The sequence below is a fragment of the Stegostoma tigrinum genome, chromosome 19 (genome assembly GCF_030684315.1).
Source record: "Stegostoma tigrinum isolate sSteTig4 chromosome 19, sSteTig4.hap1, whole genome shotgun sequence".
NCBI lineage: Eukaryota > Metazoa > Chordata > Chondrichthyes > Orectolobiformes > Stegostomatidae > Stegostoma > Stegostoma tigrinum.
Genome location: NC_081372.1, coordinates 31993874 through 32019753, shown reverse-complemented (window position 1 = coordinate 32019753; position 25880 = coordinate 31993874). Strand labels below are relative to the sequence as shown.

Here is a 25880-nt window from a genome sequence, read left to right as displayed (position 1 = left end):
CACAAAAAAAATTGTGCTCACGAGTGGCACATGGATACTAGAACAATAGTTTATCATTGAATTTATCTGTTGAGATATTAACTGACATAGAATACCTTACATACAGGTTGCAAACATTTTAGAATGTTATTACCGTATATGAACTAGATGGAGATGCGCTGGGCAGACATTATTATACACACATGTAAGTGTAGATTTGCAGCAATGAAAAGAGTTTCCTTCAGCAGGTCACAGTGATTCCCTACCTGTGTTGCCCAGAGCTGAAGTACCATTGCACGTTCCTGCATAGTATGATTCATACCCAGTTCCTGAAGATGATTGCAGTAGCTTTCAAGCCAACTGCTTCTGTTCACTTTTGTCTTTAGCTTCTCCACTGACAACAATTGCCATAGATATTTCTTTACCAAGGCAGCCTCATTCTTTTCATCTATCAAAATTAAAATAAATATTTTATTTGCCAACCGGCCATAATTTATGTTGATCAAAGTTGCTTTGAAAATATGAAACAGATACAAAGGGCAAACATTAAAAGCAACATATACAGTGTGTTAATGATTACTCACCAGCAGATAACATGGAGCGAGCTAATTTTATCAAGAGTTGGTCTAGTTTCTTATACACCTTGTAGATTTGAGCTGAATGAATTCTATCCTTAACTTTTGATGCTTGTTCATCGGTTTGAGCAGCCTCATTTCCATACAGCGTAAGGTATCCTGCCCTAATTAGACAATGGATTAAACATTATATCTGCTAGTCAAAATTTCAGGGGCTGATTGTTGCCAGAATGATAGAAAATAAAGATTTTTTTTTCCAAAATTATTTAAAATCTGCTTTGGAATTCATCAAGGCCGTTTCATTTTAAGTGGCTTTGCCCATGTGAATATACAACTATGTATATATATATATACAAGTATGTACATACTTGCTTCCTGTTATTCAAAAATGCAAATCCATCTTCACAGGCTATAATGGAAGGATTTATTTTATGATCAGTGACATTCACAGATAGTGGGAAATTATTTAGAAACTCAGTCCATCATGTGTCATAATTGAGTGGTAACATAAATTGATGGGAAAAAACTGCTATTGAAAAGGAACAAAAATTGTATTGCAATATTAAACTCAATGCTAATGACATGTGGACTAGCTCATTCACAGTTTTCCATGGCTTTCAATGTCTTAACCTCATTTATAGAAACTAGGTCTATTGGAGAGCAACATTTACTCCAAATAGGGAATCAGCATTTAATTGGAGATACTTCAAATACTGCAATGTGACATTATCAATTCAGTGATGGTTTTCAGGACAAGGTTTGTCATTATTCAATTAATTTCTAGATTCTTGAAAACAGTATTGGTGTAGTTATTTTCCGTTCAGCATTTATAATTGATGATAGGACCCTGCAGTGGGAACCTCACTGTGTATCATTTAGGGAATGAAAAAAAGAGATGTCAGACTGGTGAGTTTACATTTATGACTGTCTGTTGCTATTTGTAATCTGTATCAAAGGCAAAAGCACATATACCTTGGCATCTCTGAGGAAATCTATTTTGCCTGTCATTTGAGAAGCAGTGACAACAGCAGCACAAACAGAAATGCTGGAAAAAACTCAGCTGGTCTGGCAGTAATTATGAAGAAAATACTGGGTTAACATTTAGGTCCAGTGACCCTTCTTCAGAATTGTGTTCACTTCTGATACATTGTGGGGTTTGGAGCCCCGTTTGACTCCAATGTTGGAGTTCCAAACCAGAACATAGAATTCTACTGCTACAGTGTGACATCTCAGGTAAGTATGGTGTCAGTGGATGCTGAAATATGATTTTAATTAACTTCTCCTTGTAGATTGCCTGTGATGCTACTTACACTAAATTGGGTACTATGTGTTTCTACAACCACAAAAGTGAAATACATTATTTTGATACTGAGCTGGCCTTGCTTTGGAGGTTTTGAAGTACTTAATTGGCTATTCAGTGCTTTGTGATGTTCCAAGGTTGCATAGTAACTTATATAAATGCAAATCCACTGTTAATTATTTTTCAGTGAAGATCCAAATTAAATTTAGAATGTTCCTGGAGTCTATGATTCAACCATTTATTCTTTTGAGCCAATAATCCTTCAGTGTGCCGGTCATAATTCATTTAAAGTTCTACTGATTAAGGATTCCGATTAGATATGCTTTATTCTGTAAAACTCAATAACACATCAGCTGGTGTATTTGACTCACATTTTTCCTATATAATTTTATATTCTGCTTTGTTTTTAAATGCCGTAATATTGTCACATTGATATTTACACCTGAACAGTAAAACATATCCTACTCATGGCCTGATGTTAAAATATGAAAGCTATTTTTAACAAAAGACCAGTCGAATATGTCCAAGCACATACTCTTCTAGAAATAATTTTAACATGAAAAATAGTTTTCACAGTAAACTCATAATATAGACATTAGATTAAAATGTACAATAACGGAGAAATCTCATTATAACAATTACCTGAACATAACATCAAAACAGAAGTTGAATAATGCTTCTTTTTTCCAGATATTCTTTGTTCCATTTTCATCAATCAGTAAAATTGTTTTAAGATTAGACAAAAATGCCTGTGTCAATGATGAAAGACTTTTCCCTTGTAACTGCCTAACATAAATAAAAATAATCAACATTAGTGTACATAAAATGTATGATATATTCATCATTTCCAGATTCCGGAATAAGCATTGACTCAATAAATAAATAAATCAACTATATATTTCTAGGACTACAATGCCTATTAAATACTGTAAATGAACACTTTTTTGTTTAAAGTTTATTTAAAAACATTTATGTAGGGCTAGAAATAGCCAAAGGGAATTTTAATAATGAGCTGTAGGTGCACTGTTTTCTTTCTTCTAACTATCATCCTTCTTATAATTTTTATAAAACTATATTTTGCTGATAAAAGCTTGCTGACAGCAATGCCAACACATTATTGTTATTGTAAGGTAGAATATACTAAATCTGGAAGGTCTAAAGTTTTGTTTCATCCTGATGCGATGAGAGGAGCTCCAGAGCAAAGCAGAAAGAGACTCCTTCTGGAGAAATGATCTCTTCTGATTTAATGTGCATGTCTTGAATTTTTCCTTAATATCCAATTTATGTTACATATGTGTAATATTGGAGCAAAGTCAAAACTTCTTCAGAACTTAGTTTTAGCATTCTTTACATCAAAAATCCCTGCTTACCTCCGTGGATATCTTGGCATCAAATAAAGGAGATGAAAACAGTTGTTTTCAGTATGTAAAGGACAAGATTTGCCATCTTGACAAATTTCCGGAACATTTCTAAAAGCTGGCCTCTAGAGGCAGCATTACCGTTTGCACAAGATTAGCTCAAGTTGTGCGGTGCTGAATAATCAACAGAAAGAAATGCGCAAAAACCTCAAAGTGTTAAAAATAGCTACAGATACTGCAAATATTTTAGTGGAATTGATAATCAGAGTACACTTCAAGTGTTTGTGAAATTTAAATCTGAAAATCAATAGCAAGAAAAGATAAGCACCTTTAATTACACAAGTATAACTTAGATTTATTTATTATTTTATACCTTGATATTTCCTTATAGGATATAATAAAGAACGTTAATTGAATAATTGCTGTGTCTTTAGAAGCAATCAATGTTTGCTCCAAATAGAACTCAGAAGCTTATTACACTCAGGCTGAAGTCAACTAGGCTGTCAAATGTTACAAACCTACATTATTTGAATCATAGAATATTCTTTGATTTCATTTTTGTGCTATTGGCCTCTTGCTGACAAAACAAGGACAATGTGATCAACAACTATGAAGCTACGGTAAACAGTAAATAATTTTATAATGGGTTTTGCCAATCAAATTGACCAGATTTTCAGTCAGTGTCTATGCAAAGTGTTTTCAGACTCCCAGAATGGTCCTGATGGGCCTGAATTTACTGTCCATGCCTACCTTTAACACCCACTTTTAAGTGGTGTCATGAGGAGCTAATATTTGAGGAGAAATGATAATTTTCCCTTTCTGCTGAACTTCTCAGAAATATAGTAAATTCCTTGAAGAAACAAATTGTATATCTATGCACCATAAAGAAACCTTCACCCCAATAACTAGCCAGAGGCATATTCAACATTTTTAACTAAGCTGTCCCCTTGGGAAGCCAGAGATAGAAACCCAACCAATTGTCACAGGCAAAATTGACATAATTATTGCCATGATCCACTTGAGAAAGTGGGCTAACACTTGAGCCCTAATACTCCCGGGGCATCATAAATATTACAGATTTAATCAACTTATTCAAAGTCTCCAATTTTCCTAACAAAAACCAAAAGAGCCGTGAATGCTGTAAATCAGAAACAACAACTGAAATTGTTGGAAGACCTCAGCAGATCTAAGGAAATGAGCAAGGATCACTCAATTGAAACATTCATTCTGATTTCTCTCCACAGATGCTGTCAGTCCTCCTGAGCTTTTCCAGCAATTTATGTTTTGTCTCTAATTTTCCTGTCTAATGAAGGTGACCAGGTTTTTGTACATAAAAAGAAACTACTATTTCTCACAAATAATTTAGCTCTAACCACAAACAAGCAAAACATGAATGATCAATTTACAACACTACTAATATAAATTCTAACCTCTTCTAAACTCCTACACCTGTACGTAGATGGACACAGATGAACAAATGAACGCAGATGTTATAGGTGGAATTAAAAATAAGCTTTGGGGCACACAGATCAGTAGCACCAGTCTACAGGATTCAATGAGAAGTCCTGTTCCTTACTGAAGGCACAGAGTGTGTGACACACAAGTTGTTCAGTCTCTCAGTTGCTAGTTATAGGCATCAGCTCACAGCAAATTGTTGACGAGAATAGCCAGTTATAGTTCAATTATTTTTCTTCCTTAGAAGGAGAGGGAGGTGGTGGGGGGTTGGGGAGGGGTCCGCTGTCTATCTGCAGTTTGCAGGCTTACTGTCACTGCATTATTGACAGGGAGGCTGTCCAGCAGTTCAGGAGCCAATAGGAGTGTTGTTGTCATGTTAATGACTCCTAGCCCACACAACTGGTCCTGGTTAAAAAAAACTAGTCCATAGTTTGTATCTGGTTAAACCTTTCTCTGACGACAAATCAATAGTGCTGTTGAATCTCGAGCATCTTCCGTCTCAACTTGAACAAAACAACAACACAAAGATTTCCAGTAAGCTGTTTACAAAGGTGCAACATCTCCTTTCATTGTCCTTGATTTAAAGCAATCATTTCCGTATTTTGGTCCTCAGTTCAAAATAAAGCAAACTAAAAAGATGTTATCTGTACACTGCAGAATCTGACACAGGCCCCCTTCAATTATATTTATCAAAAATGGACTGGAAAAACACAAATATTTCTTCAATAATATTTCAGGTGGATCCTGAAGAAAAGAATCTCAGGGCAATAATGCCTTTAACAGTCACTGGTGATGTTTGACTAGATCATCAGCAGGCAGCAAGTCTTCTTCAAGAGTCTGCAGATGTTTGCAACAACCTGACATGATAATCTTAGTCTCTGGACGCAATTTCTCAATCAGATCAAAGAAAATGAACCTCTGCCTGTGCACCCAACTACTTGAGAAGTATTTGCAATCTCAACTTCTATGCTCCTTTTCTCCTTTGCTTATACCTACAGATTTCTCCATGGCTGAATGTTGCTGCTGCCAATGGTCATCACGCTTTTTGCCCAAGATGCCGGCCTTGGCACCACCTATCCTGATCTTGACCCTTATTACATCCAAAAGTGCACAGCTTAGTCTCTCACCAAGTACTTTCAAAGAACCATTTCTCAGTTGGACGAAACTAAGAACTGTGGCTACTGCATATGCATTTGTTGGCCTCTGAGAGCCTAACATTTATTTAGTCCCATGAAGTTGTGTGTACTTTTCTAACCTTAATGCCAATGGTAAATTTCAGGAAGAATAAAAATCCTATGCAGGTTATGTTAAATTTAAATCTCTCTGAAAATCCTTTTGAAACTGTTTCATTTAACTATTATTAGCAATATCCACCTGGCAGATGAGGGAATATATAGGAGTTGAAAAATCTGGAGCAGCTTTGGTCACACAACATTTTCCTTGACTTTAATTATCCTCTTGTTCATTATTACTATTCCCCCCACTTTTGTTAGCAATTGCCTTACAAATTAGGAGGGACACACTGTCAGAATTTCTCCATTGATAGAATAAGCATTAGTGAATATCCACCTCAAGGTTTTACATTCTGCAATAGTTTAACACTCTGGCTCTCATGCTAACTGATCTTCTATTTAACTTTAAATGAACGTTTATGCTCTCCTGAACTTCCATATCAACCTGCACATTCCATGCTATGAATCAGTATTACAGAGAATCTCATTTATCTTCTACGCACTCTAGATATTATTATGGATTAAGGTTCCCCTCGTATGTCATAGCTGCTGCCCTAATGAACAAAAAATGTGAGTTGCATTTTGACACAACTTATGGAAAGACACATCAAAATCAAATAATGGTCTATAGGCTAACAAGGGAAACATGACATGTAAATCCATAGCTCACTAACTCCATCATTTGACTGAAGAGGAATAGTGAAAAGAAACTTCAAAGGCCTTGGCAGCACATAATCAGCTTATTTAAGAAGTATTGGTCTGTGCCAACAGTGTTGTGCAATCCTGTTCACTGAACTTCCTGACAAATTTACATATGTTAAAATCCCATCATTTTAGAAAAGATAATCTTCGGCTCTATGTTTTAATCATTCACGTAACAGAATTGGAAAGAACGTCACATATGAACCTATCCATGAGATGCCTTTATTCAATTTTAGATGCGTTATTTTTCTACTTTAATATCTTCAAATTATGTTATTAGGAATGAACACAAGAATGTTTAATAAACATAGATAACACAGTATGGAGCTGGAGGAACACAGCAGGCCAGGCAGCATCAGAGGAGTAGGAAAGTTGATATATTGGATCAGGGCCCTGATGTTGTCTGGCCTGCTGTGTACCTCCAACTCCACACTGTGTTATCTCTGACTCCAGCATTGGCAGTTCTCACTATCTCTGTTTAATAAATATGACTGAAACTATTCAAAATAAATGGAATTATGTCTCCAGCATCTCTAATACCACATAACACAGCTTTTTGAAAGGCATTGTGCTTTGCACTCATTTAAATCAATGACCAGATAACTGCAGGAGTTGTAAGTTAGACATGCTGATTTCTGTTCCAAGTTTTTTGATCTGTACTCCTGCTGATTAAGACTCCATGCTATAATGAAGTCTTTGAAACTTTTTTCCTGCTCTTTGAAGGAGCGGATAACCAACAAACAAGTTTTCTCAATGTGAAGTATTTACACAATAATTAACTCTTGAATGGTCAGTCGAAGTTTAAATGCCTGCAATGATGGCTGTGAAAAGTTATATTTTGTGTGTATCAAGGTCTTATTAATGTCATGAGATCAGTAAAGCTAATTCACAAGAGTGTCAAGAAATAGTTCTATGTCTGAGTGAAAGAAACTTCAACAAATATTTAACTGCAAAAATACTGTTTAATTTCTTCCTGCAAACTCAGTCACAAATTTCAATTACATTTTAATGGGCTGCATGTTTCTATGTAGCTATAAATAATCATTTACATAGCAAATCCTTTCGTATTTTCACTCATTTGAGTTAAACAGAACTCATTTCCATATGATAGTCATTTAGACTGACACATGCTTTGGTTGAAATTAGAATGGTCTAATTATTATGTCATTGTTACTTTCTTGAAATGTTTATAATGAATATTCTGTGATACTTACATTTTCAGCAACACTTTTTCTTTGTTGTGATCATAGTCAGGAAACTGAAGGTTGAAGATTCTGTCCATTAAAATTGCTGAATATTTTGTGAAATTCAGTTTTGTACCGGATTCTGTCACAACTGAACCGAATGAATGTGGATCAAGTAAAACAGTTACATATCGTCCTGCTAATTGGACCTAAGTGAAAACAAAAATTACAAAAAAAACACTACTTTAGCAAGTGCAAGTTGTGGAATTGCCCACAATGAAACTCACAGTTTGGTCATGCAAATCTATGTTTTGTTGAAATAGCAGGTCAGTTAGCTCAATCAGCTGGAAAATGCAAAGGTTAGATTGAATAACTGGATGCTTCTAAAATGAGTATTTCCCCATGCAATCTTTTGCTTCCAAAGGAAAAGAGATATATTTGAAAATGCTTGTTAAAGCCATACTGTTTAAAATAAACAATTAATAACAAGTAACAATCTGTGACAATTATTTACAATTTACATTGGCTTAAGAGGCCTAGAGGCTTTTGAGAAAGATGTGTTTTTTTTTCAATTTTCATAGCTAGTTAGTCCTGAACAGATTGCCAGCCTGTTGCCAAAGGCTATATTTCAGGGGCACCATTCCGCATCGATGATGGCTGATTAGAAGACTCTCATGTTCTTACACCTGCCAGAGGTGTACTGGAAGGATTTACAGGTTGAAAATCAACCTGTTTGTCTAATTATGAACACATCTTTGAAGCAGAACATGAGCCATGAGCTTCTGACTCAGAGGGAGGGATGCTACTCACTGCACCACAAGATAATTATATTATGATAATTATATTATGATACTTTCAACACAAGTTTCTGTCTCTCACATTTCACTTCCGGTTGCTATGTTTTTGTTCACTTTTGAGTCACCTTCCCACTTTGAATTCCTGTGCCTCATTTCCAATAGAAACTGCCTTTGTAAATTGCCACGCTGCACTTACATCATCAAGTTGATAATGAAATTGCAGCAAGTCAGTTTCGCAACTCTTTGTTTATCAGACTGCACATTAGTAAAACGCCTATGATTTATCCATCAAACACTATGCTATATGCCTCAATGACACCATTTCAGTTTTCACCAAGCTACTAGAACTCTTTTCAAATAAATAATACAGTAAATTATCTAAAGCGTTACGTACACAAGATTGGGACACATTACATCAGTTTGAAATGAGAACGGATTTGCACATTAGGCATTGTTCCAATCACTCAGTCAAAAGATCTCAACTGGTCCCAATGATATAATCACGTCCTAATTTTCAACTAAGAATGAGACCCAAGTCGGTATCAGGTGGGTGACTCAACTGCTCCCTTCTTTAAGCCGCTAAGATGGTAGTGAATGGCAATTGATTAGGCAACATGCCTTTGGCAGCATTTCAATATTGATGGCTGCTCAGTTTATGTTGGGCAAGCTTTAGTGGGAGCTTATAGATATAAATATTTGGCATTTATCAAAGTAATCAAACAGTGTAGTGAAACTGAGTATGCATTTCCTCATAACCATAAATGTTCGACAGGGCATTGGCCTTTGCGTAAGGCACATGGTTTTTTTCAAGTGCATAAGGAAAGAAATATTTAATAGCGATGTCAGCGTTTGAAATTTCGACGTGCTTTTTTTGACATTACTTTACCCATGATTGTAATATTGCTGAAAAAAGAGAAATATCGCTGAAACTATTTCAATTCAAATGTCATCTCATTTCAAATAAAATGTTAAACATTTATTATATTAATATTCCTGTTTAAAATGTTTCTTTCCTTTGATTTTGTTTCAAAACAAATATGTTTTAGTCTAATAAGTTTGATGATACTCCAGTCTTTTTACTTGGAACAAATGTATTTTGATATGAATGAATCAGTAAGAGAATTCGGGCTGTAGTTTGCCTAGTTTTGATGTAATGTTTTCATGCTACAAAGAAATGGAGACAGATCATTTATTATTATTATGTCTATTTTCTAGAAACATTTAACATGTCAAGCTAAGATGCTGAGAAGTATGTTCTGTTGGGGAGGAAAACATTAGCTGAGAGAAAATGAAATAGCTATTTATATTTTAGTGAGTGCTAAATGGCTAAGATGTAGGGGTGTCTTAGATGCCCTTCCCCCTTGCCAGGCATGTTTCTGTTGGGAGGCAGAAAAATACATCAAATCGTTAGCTCACAGCTTTCCTGAACACTCCGGTCATATATCCCTGCAGCTGCTGGGACTGCTAAAGCCACTGCTGGGACTGCTAAAAGCCGCTGCTGGGACTGCAAAAGCTGCTGGGCAATTTGAATGCTGGCAGCTCGACAGCAGAACCTCCTCCAACTGAGGGGTGGAAGTCTCATTGTTAACTCCTGAGCACATCCAGGGAATGTTAGTGCTGAACTGTTTAACACTGATTGGCTTGGAACTGACAATTTTCAGGGCTGGGTGATGGGTAGGGTGGATGAGCTGTAGACCTCCTGTAAAATTCAGCCCCAGTGTGGCTCATGGCTAGTAGGTGAAAGTGACATGGATAATAAATGCAGTTACCTACACACCACCACTTAATCCAGAAGAAAGTTTAAGGACCTCAGCAGGCCAGGCAATGATGGGAGTAATCAGCTATAACTTATAAATAAATACTATCAACTGTCAAGGTAGCAGAATGCATTTTATACCCATCTTCCAGCTGAATGCATTTCTTTATCCAGGACTGTCGATGTTTTAACCCTATAAAACCCTCTACATGGCATGTAATTGCTTGTTGTGTGCACTAGTCATCACAACAGTTATCACCTGCACACAGCACTTGGGCTTTACAGTGTATTATGGTCATTAAAGTCAATTTGGTTGTTTTACTATTTTTTTTCCCCAGTTCAAAATAATTACTAACAGGAAGCAGAAATCGGGGTCAGTTGGCAGGTTCATTAAATCAAAGTCTTTATCTCCTTAGCTACAGGGAATGTTGTGCACTCTGAGGTTGATTGTTATTAGAAAAGCTGGATATGGGTAAGTGGAAGAGCGTGTCTACTGAGGGTATATTATTACAGTTTTCATTTCATCCCATTTCACCTTTACATAAGTGTCTGTTAACTATACTATGAAATCATAAGACTCTTCTGCTATTAAATGCAACATGTGAGTCTTTAAGAAAGCATTCTAATTTCTTCTTCTCTTTCCCTTATCTAGATGGCCTGTCAGAACAAGAACAGGCCAATTACCATCTGGTGTTAGAAGCACTTAGCAACATGCACCATTAGTCATTCTACCCTTCCCAAGGACCATACAGATATTTACACCCTGGGGGAGTTACAGAGTCCAGCAGAACAGACTGCATGAGGTGAGCTGCTTTTGACATATAAAGCAGTTTGATAGTTAGCTAGATGACCAGGAATCATTGTGCTTCAGCTAAACAGAATATGAAGTTCATTGATTCTGCATTAAAAGAATACAAGCAGAGTATCTTGGAGGTCATTATCAATGCACAGTAGATGAAATCTCAGGGGAAGATTCTCTGAAAGATGATTGAATAATATTACCATCTGCTATGTGGTTGTTCCAGGGGCATTTGAGAAGAAGTCACACGTTACGCACCCTAGGAACAGCCTTTGCCATGTTAGTGGATATTCAGAGTCTTTTTTTGTTTTTGGAAGCAGAGGCAGGAAACAGCGTCAACACAGAGCAAACCAGTACCTCATAAGTAGCCGTAAGCCTCTCGGGGAATTTGTTGCTGACTTAAGCTGGAGGTTCTAGGGATCTACCCAACTAGAATAAGGAAGAAAAAACTGGGTTGCTCAAGAGAGACCCAGTCTTGAGGGGCAATTCATATTTCATCAGTTATAGGTGGAAACTCTCATCACAGTCAATTATCTAGTTGCTTGAAAACTAACAAATGGCATTTGAAAGTCTGATGAGTATCTTCTCTGCCTGAATTAACTTTGAGGGAGAACTTTAAATAGTCTCCCAACGTCTACACCAACTCAGGCAGGTGAACAACAATAGTATTGTAACGGGAGCAAAGGAACTTGTAAAACTGAATGACAGTCCACTGCTGCCAACAGCTGGTGATTGCTCAAATATATTCATAGCATATAGAAAGTGTAACAATGAGAGGCACTGTTTGAGAAATAATATCATTCTGATACTGAAATAAGCACAACTAACGAAACTATGCAGAGACTTTCAAGTTGGTGTTGACATAGTTGTTAACCCCTTCAATATAAATGAGATAATTCTGAGGCGTGGTGACCTTCAGGTTAAACCACTACCAGTCACCCTCCTAATGGGAGAGCTACCTATGGGTCAATAGGGCAATGGCAACTTTACCTTTAATACTGACATTAAGAAAATGATAATTGTTAAATATAATTTTAATTACCTGTAATGAAGGAAAAAAAGCTTGAAATGTTTTCTTTAAACTATTTAACATTGTTTTTGAACATTTTTGCTGCATCACATTGTCAATCATCTTCTAACATTTTTTTCTCCACTCAGGTTACTTTACTGAATTAACTTTCAGTACCACCAGATGGCAATAGAAGTTAGCATTCTCTAAGAATTTTCAGCTTTCTTGAAGAACCTTCTATAAAACTGAACTGTAGCATTAAGAGTATTCTATATAACTTAACACTTAATTGTTTTCGTGATGATGGGTAGCAGAATTTTGTTTTTCAATTTATCTGCCTCACTTGGCAGCACATTACATTTCAAGCATCACTTTCCTTTCATATAAGTGCAAATTGGATTCACTCTATTAGGTCATTTAATAATAGTAAAAATAATGTTCTTCATATTAGACTGGTACAAGTTATAGTGTATTGGTTTACATTTTTACCAGAATTATTCTTTGTACTATAGCATAACTCTGCTATGTTGGTTAAGGATGTGGAAGAAGAAAAGATATGCAACCAAGACCAACCAAATGACAAACCTGCTCTTCCATTAGCTATGCAATCGTTTTAGTGCAATTCATTCATTGGGTGTGGGCATGGCCAGTAGTTATTGCCCATTCCTAATTGCGCTTGAGAAGGTAAAAACTAAAATAACTGTGGATGCTGTAAATCAGGAACAAAAACAAAGTTGCTGGAAAAGCTCAGCAGGTCTGCCAGCATCTGTGGCGGAAAAAACAGAGTTGACATTTCAGGTCCAGCGACCCTTCCTTCTGAGGGCCCGGACTCAAAACGTTAATAACGTTTTCTCCTCCACAGATGCTGCCAGACCCACTGAGCTTTTCTAGTAACTTTGTTTTTGTGCTTGAGAAGGTGATGGTCACCTGTCTTCCAGTGCAATACACCTTGTATAGGTAAATCCACAATGCTATTAAGGAGTAAGTTCCAGATTTTGGGTCATGCTACAGCAAAGAAATGGTGATATGTGTGTGGCTTTCTGGGAAATAGCAGGTGATGCAACTGCTACCCTTTTCTTTCTGTGAAGGTCACAACTTTGGAATATGCTGTTTAAGAAATATTGGTGAGTTGCTGCAGTGCTTCTTGTAGATAGTACACACAGCTGCTATTATGTGTTGTTACGAGGGAGAGAATGTAGAAGATATTAGATGGGGTTCCAATCAAGCAGACTTCCGGATGTTGTTGAGCCAGATTCGTACAAACAAGTGGGAAGTATTTTCATTACACTCCCAACTTGTGCCTTGTTGGCAAGATTTGAGGAGTCAGCTGGTGAGTTACTTGCTTGGTGCAGTTCAGTTTTGAATTAATTGTGATCCTGAAGATATTGGTTATGAGGATTCAGCAATGATAATGCCATTGAATATCAAAGGGTGATCATTGGATTCTCTCTTGAAGATGGCCATATCTTGCCATTCTTGTTGCTAATGTTAATTGCCATTTATCAGCCCAAGCCTTAAAGTTGATTGGATTTTGCTGCACTTGAACTTGGACAGCTTCAAAATCGTGATCACAAGGGTAGTCACCCTCATTTTCCCTTTGCTTACTTCTGTTTGTTGCATGCTGCTTCTGCTGTTTGGCATGTAGGTGGTTCTGGGTTGTGGCTTCACAGGATCAACACCAAATTTTTAAGTATGCTTGCCTCTGCTTGTGTCATGCCCATCTGCTTTCTTCACGTTTCCCAGCTTGGTTGTGATAGAACATAGAACATAGAACACAGAATATAGAACAGTGCTGCATAGTACAGGTCCTTCGGTGCACGATGTGGTGCCAACATATTATGCTCCTAAGATCAAACTACCCTGTATACCCAACATTTTATTATCTTCCATGTGCCTATCCAAGAGTTGCTCAAAAGTCTCTAAAGTGTCTGACCCCACACACACTGCTGGCAGTGCATTCCACATGCCCACCATTCTCTGTGTAAAGAACCTACCTCTGACATCTCCATTACACCATCCTCCAATCACCTTAAAATTATGCCCCCTCATAATAGTCATTTCCGCTCTGGGAAGAAGTCTCTGACTATCCATTCTATTTTTCCCTCTCATCATCTTGTACACCTCTATCAAGTCACTTCTCATCCTTCTTTGTTCCAATGAAAAAAGCCTTAGCTTTCTCAACCTTTCCTCATAAGACCTGCCCTTTGGTCCAGACAGCATCCTGGTAAATATCCTCTGCATCTTCTCTAAAGCTTCCACAAACTTCCTAGAATGAGGTGACCAGAACTGAACACAATATTCCAAGTGTGGTCTCACCAGGATTTTATAGACATGCAGTATAACCTCACGGCTCTTAGACTTAATTCCCGTCAATGAAAGCCAACACACCATATGTCTTCTTTATAGCCCTATCACCTTGGATAGCAACTTTGAGGGATCTATGGATGAGAACCCCAAGATCTGTCTGTTCCTCCACACTGCCAATTAACCCTTATTCTGTATTCAAATTCGACCTTCCAAAATGAATCACTTCACACTTTTCTGGGTTGAATTCCATTTGCCACTTCCTTGTTCAGCTCCGCATCCTGTCAATGTCCCATTGCAATCTACAACAGCCCTCCACACTGTCCGCAACTCCACCAACATTTGTGTTATCGGCAAATTTACTAACCCACCCTTCCACTTTCTCATCCAAGTCATTTATAAGGATCACAAAGAGCAGCAGTCCCAGAACTGATCCCTGCGGAACACCACTGGTGACCGTGCTCCAGGCTGAAAACTTTCCATCCACTACCACCCTCTGTCTTCTATAGGCCAGCCAGTTTTGTATCCAGGCAGCTAAGTTTCCCTGAATCCCATGTCTCCTTACTTTCTGAATGATATAAAATGGGGAACATAATCAAATGTCTTGGTAAAATCCATATGCACCACACCATGTCTGCCTTCATCAATGTGTTTTGTCACATTCTCTAAGAATTCAATAAGGCTTGTGAGGCATGGCCTGCCCCTCACAAAGCCAGGCTGACTATTCCTAATCAAACTGTGCTTTTCCAAATAATCATAAATACTATCTCCCAGAATCTTCTTCAATAATTTGCCCACCACAGAAGTAAGACCGACTGGTGTGTCATTCCCAGGATTTTCCCTATTCCCTTTCTTCAACGAGGGAATGACAATTACCACCCTCCAATCATCTGGTCTACTCCAGTAGACAGTCTGGACACAAAGATCATCATCTAAGGGGTAGGAAACTCTTCCCTATAAACCTTGGGTATATCCTGTCTGGCCCAGGGGACTTCTTTATCCTCATGTTTTTCAAAATTTCTAGCATATCCTCCTTCCTAACATCAACCTGTTCAAACATATCTGCCTGTTTTATGCTGTCCTCACAAACGTCAAGGTCCCTTTCACTGGTGAATTCTGAAGTAAAGTATTCATTAAGAACCTCCCCTACCTCCTCTGACTTCATGCACAAGTTCCCTCCACTATCCCTGAATTGGCCCTACCCTTACTCTGGCCATCCTCCTGTTCCTCACATAAGCAGAGAACACATTGAGGTTTTCCTTGAACATACCCGCTAAGGTTTTCTCATACCCCCTTCTAGCTCTCCTAAGTCCATTCTTCAGTTCCTTCCTGGCTCCCTTGTAGACCTCTAGAACCATGTCTGATTCTTGCTTGTAATGGTAGCCTGGAATTTATGAGGAACTTGAAACTAAAAAGATTGACGTTGTGCACAATTCTGCTGTTGCAATTGCTAGATCTGTTTGAAATCTCTCCAAATCAAAATGATGGTAGTGCCACACAACACGGTGGAGTATATCTTCGGTACGGAGGTGGTCATGCCATTGATTTCATGCTCAGCATTAATCTTGATTTATTTAGTTCCAGATTTGTTAACTGAATTTAAATTTCAACACCTGCCTTTGGTGGGATCCAAACCTTTGTCCATTTAGCATTAGCCCGAATTATTATTTATTGAAAATACCACTATACCACCGCCTCAAGCTGAGGAAGACAAAAATAAAATTGACTTTGAACAGAATTAAATAGAAATAAATGTATTTGAAACATTGCTAATGCAGTTTAGACTCAAAATTATAGATCTTACCGTAAAGATATCGCCATATTTTTTCTTCATTTTCAATAAAAATTTGGCACTGTCCTTGCCAAATGCTAAGGCATGACCCAGCCATGGAATTAAACCTTTATCTAGTGGTGGCTCATTTGGTAACCTAAAAGAGCAAATAGAATGTTTATTGTAAACTCACTATTATTGCTACTATCCCCATTACTAATACGGTTACAAAACCATGCCGACCTTAAACAAATCAATAAACATAGTATTCAAATCAGGAAGATTCTGCCTGATAACCTCCTTGAATTCTTTGTGGAATTGACCACCCCAAGCAGATTATCATAAGTTCAACCCACCTATACTTCCTGTGAATTTATATGGAATTGACTAAATGGCAGAAAAAATATTAGGAATAGCATGCCATGAATGTGCAGGGAGACACTCATGATAGTTAAGTATTGAGTGGGATATCACTGAGCATGTTGCTGTTTTTAATTTACATTAGTAACTTGAACTTATAATTCTAATGTAAGATGGCCAAATTTGCAGATGATACCAAAACATGTATGGGACAATGGAATCAGAGGATGCAGCTTATAAAAATGAGAAGTTGGCCAAACAGGCAGTGGGAGGAGAATATCAAAAGGAAGCTTGTCAAAAGATGTCAATTACTGTACATCAATGAACAATTAGCAACACATATGCTTCAGAAATGATGTTAATTTGGCTACAGATAAAGTTGAAAAAGATTACATTTACTCAAAGCCTAATCCATTTAACCATCAAAGAATAGTGCTTCACATTTAGTTGCACAGTCAAAACAATAGAATAACAGTAGTGGAAATTTGAGTTTACACTTCCCATGTACTTCAATGGCTTGGCTCTTTGTGGGAACAACACCCAGAAAGGCAGAATAATTTTCAGCTTTGCTGAACAAGTAGGTGTTGCGGCGCTGGCATATAGCAAAGATGAGGATCTGAAGTAATGCATGAAGGTCACTGATTCATGTCTTCCCAATGCAGGGAAAAGATTTTCTGGATAACAAAGTGTGGAGTTGGATGAACACAGCAGGCCAAGCAGCATCCTAACGTCAGCTTTTGTGCTCCTAAGATGCTGCTTGGCCTGCTGTGTTCATCCAGCTCCACACTTTGTTATCTTGGATTCTCCAGCATCTGCAGTTCCCATTATCTCTGACCACAAAGATTTTCTGGTCAGTGTTTTTACAGTAACAAAGTGAGTGATGAGCTCAAGCAAACCATATAGTTATGGAAACAGAATGATTAGCATACAGTCATAGAGCCATAGAGATGTACAGCACGGAAATAGACTTTGGACCAACTCATATGCTGACTTAGATGCTAGTCTCATTTCCAACATTTGGCCCAAATCCCTCTAAACCTTTCCTATTCATAACATATCCAGATGTCTTTTAAATGTTGTAATTGTACCAGTCCTCCATCACTTCCAATAGCAGCACATTCTATACACACAACCACTCTCTATCTGAAAAAGTTGCCCCTTTGGTCCCTTTTAAGTTTTTCCCCCTCACCTTAAACCTATGGCCTCTAATTTTGGACTCCCCCAACCTCGAGGAAAAGATGTTATCTATTTACTCTATCTATGCCCCTCATGATTTTATAAGCATCTATGATGTCACCCCTCAGCCTCCGATGATCCAGGGAAAATAGGCCCAGCCTATTCACCCTCTCTGTATAGTAGAGTTTGAGATATAACAAAAGTATCTTCTTTATATTATGTTGATGTGTTCAATGCCATGTTGTGGACCTTTTGACGTAATACAGTTCATTGGTAACATGCCACTTTGTAGAAATGTAGAGATCAGAAGTAGGATTGGTGTAGGGTTTTGAGGAAACCATTTGAAGCGATAGTTGTATGAGATTGTGGATGTGATGTAACAGAGTTCTTGTATTATGAGCTCAATAAAGTTTCAGGTTAGCGTACTGCATTCAAATGGAATAATTTACCTGACTGCTCACATTTGATTGTTTATTTGAAATTACTTTTAATCGACTTGCGTACATATGCTATGGCACATCTGTGAGGAAGATGGAGACTTGAACCCAGATGTAGCGAGTCTACTGTGGTTGGTTGACTCACCGAGCTTGTTCGTTAGTTCGCAGATGTTTCATTATCCTGCTGGGTAACATCATCAGCCTCTGGTGATGTGCTGTTGTGTTTTCCCACCTAGTATTTAAACTCTGGGGTCAGTTGGAATTGGTTGCTTCATTTCCAGTTTTTCTTTGGAGTGGTGTATATATATTCTATGTGTTTATTGATGACCTTCTTGGTGGAGAACCAAGCCTCTAGAAATTCTTTGTTTGGTCTGTCCTAGGAATCCTGATGTCCTAATCGAACCAGTGGTTCTCTTTATCCGTGTAAATGGAGACGAGTGAGTACTTTTTGTTGCTAGTGAACCAACCACAGCATCCTCAACCCAAGCTACAAATCTACTCAAGAACTGTAGAGAGTCTATGTCTGCACCACTAGACCCTCAGCTCAGTAAAGCCCTGGTTCTTGGTTAACGTTACAACTGACATTTAAGAAGTCTGTTTTTTTTTTAACAAAACTGAATAAGAAAGAGATATTGGCATAAATTAGTTGACGTCAAGATTATATTGTGCATCACACTGATTATATGGACATTAAATACTTATCTTTGATCTCTTAAGTATAAGGCAGAAATTTAAGCAGTTGGCCACAAAGAAAAGCTTCAAAGTTGAACTTCAATTGTAAAGGGAAATTTTAAATCCTCCGTTTTGAGTAAGATTGAAGTCCATTACCTATTAGCATTTTCTCCACTAACTACCTTAACCATGGCTACTTCAAGCAAACTCTAAATAACATGCATTGGAAGTGAAAAATAATCTGATGTCTGAATGAGTTAAACTTTTAAGGAATACTGTCATGATGCTAATAAAATATGGACTTTTAATTTTCAAATTCCACCATCTTGTTTTAATACCTGAGCGTTACATAGATAAAACAAGGGACAAAACATTTACGTAAAATGATCACAGCAATCATCTGACCATACAGGCCGGTCAAGCTTTCATGAAATCAGTGTGGAATAAATAAAACTGTCAGCACTGAAAGTGCCTTTTGATCAAAAGATACCAAAACTAATGCCCCAAATCAGGCATTCTTCAATTCTTGCTTTGACTCACACCTTAAGTTAAGTTTCACATATGGCAGATTAAATACATCACCTCCAATCATCCAGCTTGGAAAAATGAACTTGTGTGTGGAAATACACACAGAGTCTATATTTCAAGTAACTGCTTCTAGCAGAGGGTTTTTAATGGCAGAACTGGAAACAGTTTGGAAAAGTGTTCTCTTAGCCTCATATGAAGGAAAATTACCTGGTCACAGAACTGATCAAAAGAAAAACATCAAGAACTCAAAGAACAATTGAAATGTTTGATACTGCTAATGATTCAAGGTACCGACTAAGTACAACTGTCTCAGGTTAAAAACTTTACACCTTAGGGACACCCTAAAGGCTTTAAATTTTATGTTTTTTATCTATCAAACACTATCTCTTTTTAACTTCTCACCTGTGTATATGTATGCTTAATCTTTATTATGTCTTTCAAAATTATTTGTAAATGAAATACCCTTTATTTTATTTAGAAATGACTTAGAATTGGTCAATTTCTGATTCTGTAAACATTGAGTAGCTACTCTTATATGAGAGTGAAGTACAACCTTGTACTAAAATGAACTTAAGTCTGTGTTTAGTCCAACCAGGGAGATTGAAAATGGAACCACTTCATGTTTCTTTATCTGGTTATAATAAATTGTAACATATGAGTGAAAAAAGAACAGTACACCCATATCAATGCCTAATGAATTGGTAGGATCAATAGCAAATAATTTCGTGATGTATCAGGAACCACAGAAAATAAATGGAAAAATGAAACTGAACCACAATTTGGTAAATTTCTGAGTTTGCATCAATCACTTCAAGGATATATGGAAAGAAAGTGATCCTTTTTGGGACCATCAATGATACCAAGACCCTCGCAACAGCCCCAACCAGCTCTCCATCCTTTCATTGTATTACAGAACAATGAAAACCAGTAAGGCAAAGTTGGAGGAGGACGGATCAGGGATTTTCCAAGTTGCTGATTTTTTTAGTTAAATTGGTCAGTTTTACCGAAAATGACTTAGACAATTGTTTCATTACATCGCCACATTTTGGTTTGGTTTCCCTATTTTCTGCTACTCACAATAGAAGCGCACAATATGCCATGCGGGAATTGTAGGAAGTATTTTTTGGAAACTATGATGTTATTTAAAATACACCCTGCAATGGGCTTCCTGCTGGTTAATCTTTGGCACTGTGGTATTGTGTAGTATTGGAGAATTAGAATAGAATGTTCTTTATTTTCACATGTACTTCAATACAGGAGTGCCGGAGTACAGTAAGAATGTTTTACAATGGCTGCCCCTAATGGCACCATCTTAGGTAGAAATATCTAGGTACAAATCTTGTATACAAGAGAGGAATAACAAGAAAAGTAGCAACATTGCTTACAGTGGCTAAAAAATAAGTTAGAAGTAAGATAGCAATAAGTTAGAAGTAAGATAGCTATAACATTGTTAAAGGATTGATATTACAGCCCGGTAAAGAATTTCAGATTGAAATTGCATTGCAGCAGCTCAGTGAGCATGTGGTCTGATCATCCATGCCAAACCCCAGGCTGGCAACAGTCTCGCTCTGCACCAGTAACCAGCTTCACCAACGTAAGCAGCGCTGCTCCGCGAGTCACTTCTCCTCTCCCGGATCTCCGAGACTCACGTCCCCGCACAATGCTGCGGGACTCACTTCCCCATGCACTGCTCTAGGACTGCTAAGAGAGAAAAAAAGAAAAAGAACATGTGGAGCAGAGAAGCTCCAGGTACAGCGTCCTCCTCCGCCTCCATCTTGCCGGATGGTATTGAGATGTAAATTGAAGCCGCAGTCAAAGATGAAAATGATGGAGAAAATTAGAAGAAAATAATATTTTAGTTATAAACTGGGGATGGCACTTCAGAAGGCAACAGATAAAGGAGTCTTTCAAGGACACGTAGATGGAGAAAGGAGTAAAGAGTTTGAAAGAGAGATAGGCACCAGAGTGTAGCAGAAGAGACAATAGGTAGGGTGGGGAGGTAGCCTTGAGCCCCAGATGTAGAGTCAGCAGCCAGCCAACAGACTCAGAACAACCCTGGCCTATTGCTATAACAGGCTGTAGGAGATAAATTTACTGATGAATGGGACTTCAACCACTCCGTGGCAGGAACACCCAAGCTTTGCCAGCCATTCTGATTGACTGACAGCTCCAGCAGTGACTGAGCTTGGTAATGTGTACTGGTATGATTATTACCAGTCCCAGGATGAAGGGCCCAGTGGATCCCAATAAGTCAGGGGCATTGTGCAGGGAGGGCTTACCAACTTTAGGGAGGGTGGTGAGTAGGCCAGATGTGCCACACTATGAATTGGGAACATGAGGGTTAAAGCATTGCTTTGGTGCGTTCATATTAAGAAATCATTGTACAACTGCTTGAGTGCCTGAATCAACGGTAACGGTCAAATTTTCAAAGCTATAGTGAAAGTGAGAGTTTGAGAGACAGTCTCGGAGGAACGCTGCAAAACTGCTGGTGGAAAGCAGTGCTCAGCCATTGGAAGAGCATGATTTGATCATACACATGTATGTTGTCTGGGGACATAGCTGTGGGAGTTGTGTGTCCAGCTAGTGATAAGCTGTGTTTGATGTGAGAAACATCCTGCCAAAATGGGCTGAGTAACTGTATAACAGCGATGCAAACTTGTAACTCAGAGAACGAGAGAGTTCAACAGGGGTTAATCTTCTATGTGCATGTAAAACAAACTTGGGTTTACTCAAACAGATGCTATTGATGTTATACTGTAGTGAGTAAAGTGGCCAGTTTTAAAAAAGTTTGGGGGGGGGGGGGGGTAAGGAAAGGAAGATATTTCCTTCTGGGTCATTGTCCCCATGGGCATTAGGCAACATCCAAAACAGTACTCTGCTTATTTCCCACACTTCTGAAAACTTTTCAAACTCAGACCGCTGACTCATGCCCACTTATGTTAACTGTGCTCTAGTATGAGAATAGTAATATAGGGATCATTTGAACTCTTACCAAGCTCAGGATGAATTCTGAAGAAGCATTATATTGGAGTCAAAGCTCCATTTCTCTCTTCACAGATGCTACCAGACCAGTTGAGTTCATCCATAATTTTATACTTTTATTTTAGATTTCCAGCATTCCCTGTGTTTTGCTTCTAAGTGACTAACTGTGAAATTATTGAATTTCTGCTTTTATGTCATATCGTAGTACAGAAAATTAGAACTTACATTTTCTATGCCACAAACAAATCTTCATGGAAATGAGTTGAACGCATGTTGCATAGGAAATATTTGAAACCCATTTTTATCATATTAATTGTAACTATAAGTTCAAATTGTTTCACTCCTTAACAGTAAAAATAATATAGTTCTCATACAGTTAAAAGAATGAAACTATCATGTCTGTTTTAAAAACAATCATTCCATTTAAAGTAAATGTTCTAAGACAGTTAACTGGAAATTTCAACTTAAATGAGTGGGAAACATTCCAAGTGTACAGATCACTCATTTTGTTACATTATTCCATTATTTTTGGAAGAATGATTTCAGTTTGTTCCAATTTGCCTTTTCGACTCAGCCGAGGTGCCTGCAGGGTTTTTCCACTGAGAAAATTTCATCTGATTCAAGAAAAAATGTAACAGAAGAAATGGATGGAATACAGCTGGAAACTCTTTTCTCACTGAAGCAGCCAGAACCATGTTAATCCAGCTTTCATTTCTTACACTCTACTTTTTGTGTATGCCTTCCATCCTCTTATACATCAGAGGCACTGCTAAATGCGTTGTTTTCGTATAACTCAGTTGCTTTAGTCAGCTCAGTCATGGGCATTTTTTTTAATGAATGCACACTTTGTCACGTGCTGCTACTTTAGCAGTGTTACACCCAAGCCTTTGTCAAAGCCAGCAACTCCTTTGCTCCTTAGCAGCTCTTTGGTGATCCGTGTAGCAGTTTGTTGGGATTTGATGGTGGACATAGCATGACCTGCTCTGGAGCTGTTTACAATATTAAAAATAAATGCAAATAGGACCTATCTCATAGCTGACCGAGGCTCAATTGAATTTGGGCCTTCAGTTTGATCCTTAAATTACTCATGAGAAAGGACTCCAACGGAGCACCTAACTCATTATTTCAGAGCACGCCAAAATTGTTGATTTTAATGCTGAGCTGTACCAATAGTCGGTCCAATGAAGTGGGGGTGAGGATGGGAAGTGAATGGGAGAGTGTGTCAGTGGGGAGGCGATTGGTAGTGTAACAGCAATCACAAGAGATAGTACTCATAGTATTTCTGTAAAGTTAAAGAAGCTCTCCATCAGAGGGGGAAAAAACCCTAAATGAGCATGTGCAGCACTGGTTTCATTTATTATTAACAAATTTCACAATGGGACTTTATAACAGGCCTCAAGACCCTGACTATCATATTCACAATTTTCCCAGCTCTGCAGTTCATGGCAAAAATTACAGAAAAAAAAAAGAGACATGCCAAGTTCTATACTATTTGGCAGTTTGATGGTCTTGCAAATGTACTCATTGTTGACTTTTGAGACAGCCTTATTGAGGGATTATTATCTCATTGTGGGAAACCTTACCTCTCCTGAACGGCAATGGATTGCAATAGTTGTAAGAATTAACTTATTTTTCTAAACAACCTGTTTGGAGATGTTATTATACACCTCTGCAGCAGGTGGGACTTGAACCTGGGCCTCCTGATCTGGGGTAGGGACACTACCACTTCGCCACAAGAGTGGCCCTTACAATATTCTTCAGTAAGGTTTTCCTGCATCAAAGTGCAGTGACTAGCCAATCCAAAAACCCTCAAAAATGGTGAATAACACATACTAATCTGACTCTCCTTGTCTATTCCAAAATGGAGGTCCAGTACGACCAGTACGTTCATTCCAAGTGAGAGACAGTAAGAACTGCTGATGCTGGGCTCACAGATGATACAGTGTGGAACTGGAGAAACACAGCAGGCCAGGCAGCATTAGAGGAGCAGGAAAACTGACGTTTTGGGTCAGGATGCTTCTTCAGAAAATTACTTCAGAGTCAAATCAATCACTCAACAAATGGTTATTACTCTGATTACAGTTAAAAACTCAGATCACTTCATTGAATAGCTTAACTGTGTTTTTAACATTGAATAAAGACAGTAGAAGAGGGGACATATTCATAACATCAATTGATTCCACTGGTGACCAGTGAAACTGGTAATTGTGTAGGGGTGGTCAGAGCAGGAGTTCACAGCACTGCCTGAAGTGGCACAGTTATATGCAGATGGGTAATGATGGGAAATTCTGGTAGTTTGTTGTCAAAATCTTAACAATATCAGGGTTTTTAGTTCATGTATTACATCGAATAATACTGCAGCAAGACTAATTTTTAGCAAATAAGCTGCATGGTCTGACATTACCGTCTTATGTCATAATTTTGAGGTTAAGTAATATGAAACTTTCTTTTCCAAACTTCAATATTCCAGCATTGCTCAATCTTATACCATTCATTACAGCATTTAGTTTGATGCATATTAAGAAATCTATCTGAAGAAGGCAGGAATCAAAATGTTCAATGCAAAGCAAATATTTTTCTTTGCCCCCTGACTATCAGAGAACAGTCTTGCATTCACAATTCACAAGAAGAGCAATGTAAAGACAACAAAAACATTTAGACTGCATGAAAGAACAGCACTGATTTGCTGACAAGTGAACTTTGGTAGATACTTTGACAGGGACAATGCATCAGTTAATGACAATTAATAGTTATTTGCCAAGCTTTGTATAAATTTTAAATCACGTAGGTTGACTCTGACCGGTCAAGGCATGGCTTTGAGAAATGGCATAGCGAATAGGTGTCACCTAGTTTGTTGAGTTGAAACAGACACAGGGCACGTACATATTTTATCTCTCTCTGCAAGAACAGGGCCCAGTATACTAATATATGTAGCTTCCAGTACACAGAAGTGCACCACATTTTAGGCCCAAATGACAATGTTAAATTGGTTGCCTACATAATTCTTTGTGAACTCAGGGTTTTCAGCAAAAGTTGTTCAATTGTAGAAACATATGGGCTACAAGCCTAGCATTACACCACGACTGAAATCCATATACCATATTATCCAATCATGTTATAGGCAGAACATCTTTTTGTAGTGAAGGAAGCATCCTCTATAGCAATGCTCAAGTTCTGTACTTCCAGATGATTAACTACGGTACAATTGATTCCAGTATTATAATCTATCACAAGAAATGTAAATAAATGTTATCATACTTGTATATAACAAATATTTTCTTTGAAGTTAATGATTTGTTTTATACATACTCAGATGAGGAACTATTGAGATTTTGGGTTTTTCTCATATTTTATGGCAAATGTTGAGTAGACTATGGGAAATTGTCAGACACATTCAGCAATCAGAACAGCAGAAAAGAAACCCAGCAGGTCCTGTAGCATCTGTAGACAGACAAGGAGTTAATATCACAAGAACAGTATGACTGTTCAAGATCAGCCCACAGG

General features: G+C 37.8%; 1 protein-coding gene across 2 annotated transcripts in view; it reads right to left on the bottom strand.

Annotated features, from left to right (window-relative positions):
• The window catches only part of ptgis (prostaglandin I2 (prostacyclin) synthase), an 84010-nt gene that overhangs the window by 35868 nt on the left and 22262 nt on the right, over window positions 1–25880 (bottom strand). Inside the window, exons 2-6 of one of the 2 annotated variants that reach the window (XM_048549677.2) lie at window positions 16255–16378; window positions 7816–7994; window positions 2497–2640; window positions 564–718; window positions 246–427 (exon numbers count right to left, since the gene is read on the bottom strand). In XM_048549677.2, coding sequence (XP_048405634.1) covers window positions 246–427; window positions 564–718; window positions 2497–2640; window positions 7816–7994; window positions 16255–16378 — 784 coding nt within the window. Of the gene's footprint in view, window positions 1–245; window positions 428–563; window positions 719–2496; window positions 2641–7815; window positions 7995–13751; window positions 13843–16254; window positions 16379–25880 lie in introns of those variants that run through there. The other variant, XM_048549678.2, reaches the window with a different exon arrangement.